The following is a 12194-nucleotide window of genomic DNA, read 5'->3' as shown; positions in this document are numbered from 1 at the left end:
TTTGGTAAGAGAGCATAGGAAAAGGCTCTAGCTCTTGCAGTTAAGAAACCTAGAGAATGACCTCAAAGTTCCCAGTGCATGCTAATTAGAAGATACCTGAATGTGTCCCCTCCATTGTCCAATCCAATGTTCTTCCCTCATGTTCTTCTGAATCTCTTGTGTGTTGAGTTGGAAGTCATTAAAGCAGACTCTAATAGCCATTTTTAATTCTTCACTGTTGGTAGGACACAAATTTGTGCATCCAGCCACTAAGAACATTCTACAGATAACAGCTTATTCATTGTCTCCCAAATTTATTTGACCTTGAAAACTGGGTCACTAAGAAATTTTGGTTTCAGCTTCAATATGTAAACAGCTTGAAACTCATCACTCCCATCCTTACAACCATAAAAACTGGGCAAACTGAAAAATGACTTTCTTGGACCCATTATAGGAGTAGGGTTTCAGATCCAACCCCCCCCCCCAAATATTGAGAGACAGGAACATGCAGAATCACAGATGAGATCTGTTTATACAGAGAAGCTACTAGAGCCATAAGCTAGTAGGGACACTTACATGGTAACTCTGATGAATTGCTGGGGGTGGAGTGTAGACTAGTGTGAGTGAGGAACTCCTGGAGGTTACTCCTCCTACTCCAGCCTTCTGACTTAAGGGAAAAAAAACATAATCAAAAGAGGTCAGGCTTCAAAGCAAATACGGAATTCTGCAGTCAGGGAAAGCAATAAGGGATGGGGATGGGAGAATAATACCACACTTGTGAACAATAAGCTACTAGAACAATAATACACTAGAAACACAAATGCACTAAAAGACAGATTTAATAAAAAGATAGAACTCTCCCCTTATCCTACATAATACCACCACACCAATAGGGATCCAGTGTGAAAAACAGTGAATTACATCTATAAGAACTGTGAGACAGACGGTCTCAAAGGAGGACTATTTAAGGATGTCCAATGTCGGGTTAGGGGAACAAAAACAAGTATATTAGAACCATTTTGAGCCTCTGACACCTATAGCTACAGCAAGCATTAAAGCCCAACTCTTACATTAACATAAATCCTCACACTAAAATCCTGTGTATATCAGTTCCTATTATCCAGTACAACATATCCATCTTTCAGCAAAAGTACAAAGCGTGACAAAAGGCATGAAAGACATAGTCTGAAGATATAAAGCCAGCATCAGAACAAGACTCAAATTAACACAGATGTTGGATTTTAAATAATATTTATATTTAATATGCTAAGGGCTCTCACAGAAAAAGTAAACAACGTGCAAGAAGAGATGGTTAATGTAAGCAGAGAGATGGAAAGTCTAAGAATCAGAAGTAAATACCATTAGTCAGAAACTCAAAGAAATCAAGAATCCCTTTTATGGAGTCATCAGTAGACTGGACATGGCTGGGAAGAGAATCCAGGAGAAACATTCCAAAGTGAAATAAAGAATGAAAACAAGAATGAAAAAACAGAACTTCCAAGAAATGTGGGATGATTTCAAAAGGTGTAACATATGTATAATGGGAATTCCAGAAAGAGAAAACAGAGAAGAAATATTTGAAATAATAATGGCTGAAAACTTTCCCAACTTAATGACAGACCCAAAACTACAGATCCTGGAAGCTCAACAAACACCAAAATAAATAAAAACAAAAAACAACTACACCTAGACATGTCATATTCAAAGTGCAGAATACCAACCAAAGAAAATAATTTAAAGAAGCCAGAGAAAAACAACACATTACTTACAGAGGAACAAGAACAAAATTATAGCCAACTTCTTGTGAGAAACGATGCAAGAAGAGAATGGAATGAAATATTAGAAATGTTGAAAGAAAAAGATGACCAACCTAGAATTCCATATCCAGCAAGAGTACCCTTCAAAAGTGAAGTAAAGACCTCAGACAAACAAAACGAGGGAAATTCATCACCATCGAGCATGCCCTGCAAGGGACAGGAATTTCTTCAGGCAGAAGGGAAATGATATAGATTAGAAACTTGGACCCATATTAAGAAAAGAAGGGCACTAGAGAATAAATGAAAATGAAATCTTTTATTTTTCTTACTCTTAATTGATCTAAAAGATAACTTATTTGAAGTAATCACAGTAACAGTGTACTGGATGATTACAACATATGGACAAGTGAAATGAATGGCAGCAACATTCTAAGGGTTGGAGGAACTGGGAATACAGTTATAAGTTACCTGTACTACACTTGAAGTGGCATGGTATTATTTGAAGCAGGCTTGGATTAGGTAAAAATGTACTGTATATTGAAAACTCTAAGGCAACCACTAAATTTTTTCAGCTTTGTTGAGGGATATAAAATATTTTTAAAAAGAAGAATAATTGGTATGCAAAGGGAAGAGATAAAATGGAATCATAAAATGCTCAAAGTTAGAGGAAGGCAGAAAAGGAAGACAATAGACCAAATACAACAAATAGGAGTTACAAACATGGTAGATGTTAATTCAAATATGTCAATTAAACTTTAAATGCAAAAAGCCAAATACACCTATTAAAAGACAGACATTGTCAATATAGATTTAAGAACAAGATGCAATTATAAGCTGTCTATAAGAAACCTATTTTAAATATGAAGACCCAGAGATTAAAAATAAAGGGGTGGGGAAAAATATAGCATGCTAACATTAAGAAAAAAAAAGCTGTAGTAGTTATCATAACTTCAGACAAAGCACACTTCACAAGGAAGATTATCAGGAATAAAGAGAGGTGGCATAGAAGGGTCAGTTCCCCAAGAAGACATGAATACCCTAATGTGTATGTTCCTAAAAACAGTATCAAAATACATGAACTTCTGGGCCACCATGGGACTAGGAGGGGACTCTGGGCTGGCCCCTTCTTGTGTGTCAGAGGCTTTCTTATCCTCACCTGGAATGCCATTACTGACCCCTGAAGCCATGCCTCATGTGTCTTTCAACACTGGAAGTTGCATAGGCCTTTGGATCTGAACTCCAATCCGCTCCTCCACCCCCTTTTTCGCTGAACTTTGAAAAAATAGACTCTATTTATTTGATCACTCCTTAAAATCTTCAGTGAACTTCCCAAGAATTTTCAAGAGACCAAAAGTCTTAACATTCACCAAGCTTGGTATATTGATAGAATGGCCCCTGTAAATAAGTACTATGCCTATTGACCAAATGTTACACATGTGCTATTGTGATTAATAAGCCACAGATTCTCTTGAGCATTTCTAAATTTTCTCAGTCAGTAGATATTAATCTATACCACTGTGCCATGCCACCACTCAAGAACTAAAAGGTTTTCTCTTATATGCAATGAACATTAATTCATGCTAAATCCTCACACCATAGTCTCTTTACCGATAGTAAGCCAGAGCCATTCACACTGTCCTTTAACCCCTCTTCTGGAATGCTGCTACCTTCTCCACTACCTAAATCATCTTCGTCTGCTGGGGCCAGCTCCGGTCTCCTTTTCTTCTTGCAACCTCTCTACACTCTTTGTCTCTCTGATCATGCCCATCTCTGACCTCTGGTGGGAGCTGGAGTCTGGGCTGTTGGAGGGCAGGCATCACTTAATTTTCTTCTGACTACTCTGAACCAGCAGACAGGTTAAATATTTCAAGATGCTGATAAGCAGAATTTCAAGTTAGCAGTTTTATTTCTTCAAAGTAAGTTTTCTGACCAAAGGGAAAAAAAGAGGATATCAGTATTAAAGGATCTGTGTAGCATATTCTGTTTCCTAGTAACTCAAAACCTGGTTGATTTTTTTGTATAATGGTGGCCAAATTAAAGCTAGCAGATATTCTCATTTTATGTGATATTTATAAAGTCTGAGATACTTACCAAATTTATCAGTTTAGGTATTTGCTTGGGATGCAAATAAAACATAGCAATTAGGAAACTGACAAAACTAGTCTCATACCCCATGGTGTGAATTTCCTTCTTCTCAGTTCACAATGAGAGTTATCCTCAACATAGTAAGTGTTACCACAACAGATTTCTCCCACTTATTACTGGGGAATTTATGAACGCTCACAGCATTTGGGTGGGTAGGGGGCATTAGTGAGGAGAGGGGAGATACCTGGACTCCAATTAGATTTTCACTACTTACCAGTTGCTTGTCCTTCGGAAAGTTATTTCACATATCTGAATCACCTCCTGTAAAATGGGAATAACTAACCTTGTGTGAGGGTTAACAAGATAATACATGTAAGATACCTAACTTATAAAGAGAGCAAAATAAAGAAGCTTCTGTCTTTGGCTTTGGTTACCAAACTAAAGGACAAAAAAAAGCACATGTCCTCATTCAGGCAGGAATTATCAAGTATAATTTTCTAGAATACAATATTTTTATTTTGTCCTTCCTGGGATTTTCAGAATAGGGAGCCGCAAGATATACCCCTTCATGAATCAGTGCAGTCAGGCAATGAGAAGCGATCAGCAAGTGAATTCCTTGGTATATATGTTGTATGTAAACTTATAATAATGAATTTTTTGTATATAACTCTTATGATTTAGAAAAAAAGACCCTAATTTTAGCATGTGCCAGTAATTCATTTTCATTACCATGTTACTTTCCCTTTCAGTACACTGCACCAGGAATACAAACCTATCCTAGAATTTTGCTCTATTTGCCTTAACATAGCACCACATTTTCTCTGAATGAGACACAAGCCCAAAGCCCCATGTAGGAAATCGTCCTAGTTTTACATTTTTGAGCCTCCCTGAACAGACTGTCTGATAAAGACAAGCCTCCCCTGTTCCCATCTTCCTTTACCAAATCGGGAATAATAGCACTTTTTTTCTTTTTAAAGAATTAGTTTGCATCACCATCGATTATCAAAATGCTATTACTGCATTTCTCACTTTGGATGCTTTTCCTTCCCATGTGAACTGGAAAAGCTCTATTAGTTCCAGTTATAGGGGAAAAAAGTTAAGCCAGCAACTTGAGTGAGAATTAGAGAATTCAAAATTGTTGGTAAACAGTAGTCTGCAGTTTGAATTTAACTTACCTATGTTTCTTTTTATATATTTTTAAAAATCCATTCAATCTGTAGAGGTTAGAGTACACTTTAAGGAATCTCAAGGGAAAAGAAGCATGATTACTAAGTGCCCTGCCTCCAACTCAGTAAAGAAATTCCAAAAACCTGGTTTTCATCTTGCTTTTATGACTTCATTTATGACCTTTGTGAAGAATGTGAACACATTAGAAATAATAGGCATTCATTTAAAGTATCAGTTTTTATTAAAAAGTGCGTTTTGATTAATTTATGATCTAGGTAAGCTGTTAAGATAACAGTGTATTCTCTGGAATAATAACTTTACAAAGATTTAAAACAACAAAAATTTAAAAGCCTTTTTATTTCCTTCACCATTATTGTTTTACAATACAAATATCACCTTGTGAATACACAAAAAACCCTATGGAAGATAATTCTGCTGCACGTAAAATACAGAATGGATATATATACTTCTTTATTCTTAAAAAACTATTTTGTTCTCCACATTGGCAAGTATAGAAGAGAATACTTCCCCGCACATACTTAATGTTAGGAGTAAAACTCAGAGCTACATGCAGTTTCTGCACAAAATATTTTAAAGAAATAGATCTTTTTTTTGTTGTTCAACAAAACTGTCGTGACAGTCTGGGTAACTAATTTATAGCTTTCAAGTTTTAGGTATGTGATAATTTTCAAAACGCTCTTTTAAAAACAAAGTATTCATGGCTGTTTTCATTGTATAGTTAAAACCAAACCACCAAATAGACAATAAAATAATTTAAGTGGTACACATCACCACCAACTGTTCACAATATGGGAACAGGCTCTGACTTTCTAATTAATTCCCCCATTCTTTAATTCGTAGCAATTTAAAAACTCTAAGCAGTCTTCTGATTTAATTTAGCTATAAATGCAAAATTTAGTAGTGTCTACATACATTTATATTTTCATGGAATACTTTATTTTAAATAAAAACATTTAAGATTGCCTACTGACCATACAATCAAGACAAGAAAGGCACTAGAAACATAGACAAATTTCTCTCCCAAGAAGCATTTTAAACTTTGTTCTCTCTGACATGTAAAAATCTTTAAATTTGGTTTTCATAAGATCATTTTGAAAAATAAAGTTAGGAAATACTTAGAAAATCACTTTGTAACAGAAATCTTTTTTTTTTTTGCACTTTTTGACACACTGTCTCTGATTTTTACAAAACCCCAAGTTACCAAACCTTTCTGTGTCTGTCATTTTTATTGGAATATTGATGCAACACATAGAAAGATTTCAGAATCAAACCCCATTCAGGTACTTAGAAACCTTCATAGAGACATTTGCTAGAAAATGGCTTTCAGCCCAATCTTTGGGGCAAGAAATATGAAAAGTATGTTTTCCGAAGAAAATAATACACTTTATTTCCAGATGTGACTGGAAAGACCAGAACTTATGATATAAAAGCTTACATTTATGCTGTTGCCTCATATACAAAGGAACACGGTGGTCATAGATTATGTGATTTCCAAACTTATGAACAGGAACTGTATACAGTGCATGATAGGTTACATTTTCTTTATTGTTGTCCAACTCAGGTCCTTTGGAGAGAAAAAAAGATCACAGTGCTGACCAGGTAACTCAATAGGTTAAGTCAAGGTAACTGTTGAAAGATAACAGGATTAGGGAGGTTTTATTTTATGGCATCTTCTCTCATGGAGTTCTTAGCACTTTGGACAGTTCCTCTTTCCCCGACTTGGTGCAGCTGTTATGTGTCATTCACTAACCGGCTGTATTTAACTTGCCTACCAAGGTGGACTACTGGCCAGGGGAAGGGCCAATGGTAAGATCGAGGTACAATTCCTTGGACATTCTTTTCAAAGTACTGAAATGGCCTGTACCACCACACCCTGGCCAGGAGGTTCATCTGGGAAGCTTCTTTTAGCACCTAAGATAACAAAGAAAAGAAAATCCAGGTCAGGAAGAACAAGTAATTGTTCCAGCCCCTAAAGGAACATACACAATTTTCTCATAATCTTTCAATTCAGTTCAAATATCTTCCATATCAAAATTCGAAAAGGACCCCAGACCTGCCCCATGTCCACCCATATGTCCCATTTCATACCCTCACCAACATCCAACACTGTGTACTCATCTGCTAACCAGGCAGTAGTAGAAAACAACCCCAATTTGGGGAGTATAAGGAGACTTGTGGTTAAGTAAACCTCGGGTTTATTCAATCTCATCTATAAATAATACCTTACTGTTTCAGTTTTCTTCTATGATGAAAATAGACAGATAGATATAACTAATGTCAGGTATTAAGCTGCTAGGGAGAAGAGGGTAGGAATGCAAACCAAGCAACAGGTAGGCATAGCTTAGAAAGTATTCTTCAGGGACAATGAGAGTGTGATGATTGTTCTAGAGGGATGCAATCTCCTATGTCATTATGTAACACATTTCTTGTTCATGTTTGACTCTGATGTAGGTTAGCATCACAAAAGACAAGATCATTTTAGCTGACTAGCCCTGAGGAAAAGAGAAACTTAAGACATCTGTGGATCCTTTGCCCTCTTCCCATGCCATGCCAGCAACACCAAGCCAGGAGCAATAAAAGCTAAAATCAGAAGGGGGGATACTCACTTGCTGATTGGCCATGGTGTGGTACCACCAGAAAAGTCTCGTGGTGATGTAATAGGCCACCACCACATCCACAGTGTAGTGGTCATGTGCCAAGAGGATACAGAAGATTCCAACCACGCTGAGAAGCCAGCAGAGCCAGTGGTACCACCAAAGTCGTCGAGGGGAATCTGGAAAGCGTACAAATTTGCAATAGCTCCATTATTCAAGGACCACCAAGGGCACCCAATCATATCTTTGCTATGACTTCTCAATCTAATTACCTGGAGTCTCTCCTTCTGAAAACAGATTGCGTGGGCTGGCAAATCTAAGGGCTTTAGCTTATAAGTAATGAAGGTTAGAATGGAGGCAGCTTTTATTTTATAAAGTAATTTTATCAGCAATAACAATTTATATTTGGTTATTGTATGATTCATATAGCCATAAATACAGTTTCAAAGGACAAATAAGGGCAGGTTAATGCATCATGCTCCATAAAAACAAATAAATGAAAAATCGGTCTACTGACATTTAAGAAAATTTCCCTGTAAATAATTTGGGATTAATGCTCTATACAAAAATCAATACCTTTTAGTCTTTAGATCTTCATATATGTACTAGGCAATTAATACTGATGCAACTGTCTTACTGCTTTCTAAACTCTGCAACCACATACCAATCTGAAAGTCTTTGAAATTTCCATTTCTCAAATACAAGTAAGAGAGAATCCAAATGCCCAGGAATTCTAGTCCAAGTGTAGCGTAGTGTCAAATAAATACTTGTCTGTACTTCCATTTGGGAAGTCGCCTGAGGGAGGCATCAAAATCTCTGTCGATAGATTCAGGCCTTCCTACCTTGTACTCTCCATGGACAGGCTGCAGAAGGTCTGAAATTTTAGGCAAAACTGTTGCTTGAATGTGATCTACCCTCCCCACTCGGAGCAAAAGGAGCAAAGGGAGAAAATTCAGGCTTTTACTGGATTTTGACCAGGAGCAAAGGGAGAAAATTCAGGCTTTTACTGGATTCTCATGTAGTCCAAGAATCAGTCATTCATTCAAACAATATTTATTGAGCATCTACTGTGTGCCAGGACTGGAAGTGCTCTAGGTAGTGGGATCAATGAACAAAATAGGCAAAGGGTCTGCCATTGCAGGGTGACAACAAATAGTGCTACCACTCATTCTCCACACAATTTTATTAGTGTCCTTATATACCACCTGTTTTTACAACCTCTCTCATGAAGTAGTTATCGGTATCTCTTTCTAAATATAAGAAAACTGACACTTACAGAGGCTAAGCGTTTTCCCCAAGGTCACAGAGCTAGTAAGCAGTAATACCAGGATTCAAAATCAGAGTCTGTAACCCCTATCTTCCAAGTTTCCCAGTATGGCACACTGCTTTATCTTTAAGGAGAAGGCTTAACCCCACTAGAGTATCAGCAGAGGGCAGGAATGCTTCCCCAGCAGCTGCTGACAACAGACCTGTTTGGTTCCCACTTTCCACGCCTGGTTACATGCCAGCACAAGAGCCGGAGGGTGCCCTGATAATTCTGAAGAGCCAGTGTTAGAATTCACTCGATTTGGCCACATACTAAGTATAAGCAAAACACCTGCTCTTCGTTCTCTTGGTGTCCTGAAGAAGCACATCTTTTCTTTCCCTGGGTTCCCTTAATTTTTTAAGGCCAAGACTGGGCTTTCACCCTTCAATTCACCACCTGTCTCCTGTGCTCCCAGTTGATCCTGTTACCTACCGACTTTTTGTTAATCTCTCTCAGTTCCCTCCACTTCTCTCCACCCCCAATGCCATCCTGGTAGTCAGGCCACTACACCTATTCCTGGATTACAGCAGCAGCCAGTCCCCTAACTTCTCTCCTGGTCTCCAGGACTGCCCCTCCCCAATCCTGCAAACTGTTGCAAGAGTGATTTCTCCCTCTCTGAAGGACAAGATGACACTGCCCCAACCGGTTGTAACCTCTCATCGGGTGCCCCATCTCTATCAGAATGGAAGTTCAGTCTCGTTTTCTTGGCTCAAAGCATGTTCTATGACCTGGTCCCTACTTACCAGTTCATTTTCCACTTCTCATTATTATCACTATGTTGAATGTCAACCACACTAAAGTTCTAGAAGGTGCACACAATCCCAAGACACCTTCAGACTATGATGTGTGTCCCTCCTCTGTGGTACCAGCATCCTGGTTTTATTTATTGCTCTTTAAGGAAACTGCCTGCATAATGCTCACTGAGACTGTTTCAAATAGTAAAATACTGAGGACAGGTGAATTTCCTACAAGTAGAGAAAGGAATGAATAATCTGTGGTTCATTTATAGTACTGAAATACTAACAGCAATTAAAATGAACCAATCTCATGTGTCAAAAACCATTTGAGAAAAAAAAGTGACAGGTTATATATACAGCATGATACGATTTATGTAAAATTGAAAAACCCACAAAACAATGATACACAAGTACAAAAACATATAGGAAAATGAGAAGGGGAGGGGTAGAAAGGCTTTAACCATTTATTAATATTTTATTTGTTTTTTTAAAGGATTATCTTAAACACATATGGTAAATACTAATATATATTAAATCTGAGCAGTATACAGGGCGTCTTAATATTATTTTGTGTGTTTTGTAATAAAATATTTTAAATACACTTTTAAAAGAAAATTTCCCATTTAGTGCCTGCATCATTTAGTGTCCTTCAGCCCATGGTTTCTATGAAGGCAGAGCCGCCACTGACCCCCCACTGCGCCTTGAGATTGCAGCACAGTGCCAGGAGCTTGGAAAAAATGGCTGCTGAGTACACATACATGATCTACCATCATTCTACCAGGCCTGTCACTGGATTTTTATGTCCTTATGAGATTTCCATCTGGCTTCTTCCAGTAAAACTCCCCAGTACCACAGCTGAGACTTGAGGAAACGAGCCCTTCCCATCAAGAGAGCAGTTACTTCCTACCACAGGTATTTCCCTGGGTGTTTTATCTGGCCGTGGTGCTGAGCTGGGGTGCTACCCTTGCTGAGGCCTCCAGTCCTGCTTCCGCAGACTTTTCAGAGACTGTGGGAAATGGCAGGTGAGGAAATGCTAAGGGCAGACTGTTTAAAACTTACACTCTTTGATAAATAAGTAGGTGAGTGTGAGCATGACCGTGTGGCCGCTGTACAGATAGTCCCCACACATGTTGTGAGCGCCAGTGATGGAAAGGCCACCGCCAGCAATGAGCTTCATTATTCTCCGCAGTTGGGCTTCCCAGTCTCCAAAAAGCTGGTGGGAAAAGAGAAAACAAGATTCATTATTTAGCCCGCAGGGAAGTGTGCTGTAGTTACTATTTATGTGTATCAGCTTTGTGATCTTGTGATAAGAAACAAGTATTCTTTGTCCCTGTTCCCGGCATAGAACTTCTGCAACCTTTGGAATTTGCCAAGAGATAAGACAGAAACAGGTGTCTTTTGTTATTCTGAACAAGGCTCTTTCAAGTGCTCCTGAGTTCAGGTTAATGAGGTGACTTTGGCAAAGCTGTTAAGGATGAGGGCTGCTTGCTGGGGAACCAAACAGATGACCAGAGGGCTGGAACCTTTAGTTCCACTTCCCCCATCCCCAAGGAGGGGAGGGAGCTGAAGCTGAGTTAATCATCAAAGACCAATGACTTAATCATCCTACATAATGAAGCCTCCACAAAAATCCAAAAGGACAGGGGTTTGGAGAGCTTCCAGGCTGGAGAACATGCAGAGATACGGGGAGAGTGGTGGGTCCCAGAGAGGGCATGGAAGCTCTACACCCCTTCCTGGGCACCTTGTCCTATGCATCTCTTCTATCTGCCTGTTCCGAAGTTATATTCTTTTATAATACACTGGTGATCTGTTAAGTAAAATGTGTTTCTGAGTTCTGTAAGCAGCTTTAGCCAATCAATGGAACCTGACAAGGGGGTCATGGGAACTTCCAACTTACAGCTGGTGGGTCAGAAGCAAAGGTGACAACATGGACTTGTGACCAGTGTCTGAAGTTTGGAGACAGACAATGTGAGAGAGAGCCCTTAGCCTGTGGGATATGACGCTGTCTAGAGGGAGTGTCAAAACTGAGTTGAAAGAGTTGGAGAATTGCTTGGTGTAGGGGAAAAACCCCACACACAGGTCATAGAAGTGGTCAGTGTAGCTACTGAGAGTACAGGAGATACACAGGAGTGTTTACCCTTTACAAGTGTACTTTAGGACACATAACCCCCTCATCCCCCTCTCCCACCAAGAAAAGTTTACTAGGGTCATTGTTCTTCGGACAGTGCTGGAAGGAATATGGTCCTGGAGGTAAGGTATGTGGCTTCAGAATGGTCCTGAGATGTTAGCACTTTTTATATGACTTTGGAGATGTCTGCCCAATTATTTTTATTACACTGACTGACTGATTTACTACCACCACTGCCATTTTGAGGAAAATCTCTAGGAAAAAATTAGAGATATAATTCACATGGTTGGTCTAGAGGACAACTGTTCTACTAACTTAGCTAAAGCAGCTAGGAGTTAGGGCAGTCAAAATCATTAATAATTTTTGGTATGTGACTTTTGGGGACCAAATTCGAACAAGAGACTGAATAGGATATACCTT

The 12194-nt window shown here is 38.7% G+C and overlaps 1 protein-coding gene across 4 annotated transcripts in view; it reads right to left on the bottom strand.

The window, feature by feature from the left end:
* Positions 1–5206: 5206 nt before the first annotated feature.
* SGMS1 (sphingomyelin synthase 1) overlaps positions 5207–12194 on the bottom strand; it is a 310623-nt gene continuing 303635 nt past the window's right edge. For all 4 annotated transcript variants that reach the window (XM_036924032.2, XM_036924033.2, XM_036924034.2 and 1 more), the window contains 3 exons: positions 10706–10859; positions 7616–7782; positions 5207–6920 (listed from right to left, as the gene is read on the bottom strand). In XM_036924032.2, the coding sequence (XP_036779927.2) occupies positions 6741–6920; positions 7616–7782; positions 10706–10859 (501 nt within the window). In that variant the 3' untranslated portion in view covers positions 5207–6740. The remainder of the gene's footprint in view (positions 6921–7615; positions 7783–10705; positions 10860–12194) is intronic.

The sequence above is a fragment of the Manis pentadactyla genome, chromosome 8 (genome assembly GCF_030020395.1).
Source record: "Manis pentadactyla isolate mManPen7 chromosome 8, mManPen7.hap1, whole genome shotgun sequence".
Classification (NCBI taxonomy): Eukaryota; Metazoa; Chordata; class Mammalia; order Pholidota; family Manidae; genus Manis; species Manis pentadactyla.
Note: the sequence above shows the minus strand (reverse complement) of the source record. Positions and strands in the feature narration are given on the sequence as shown.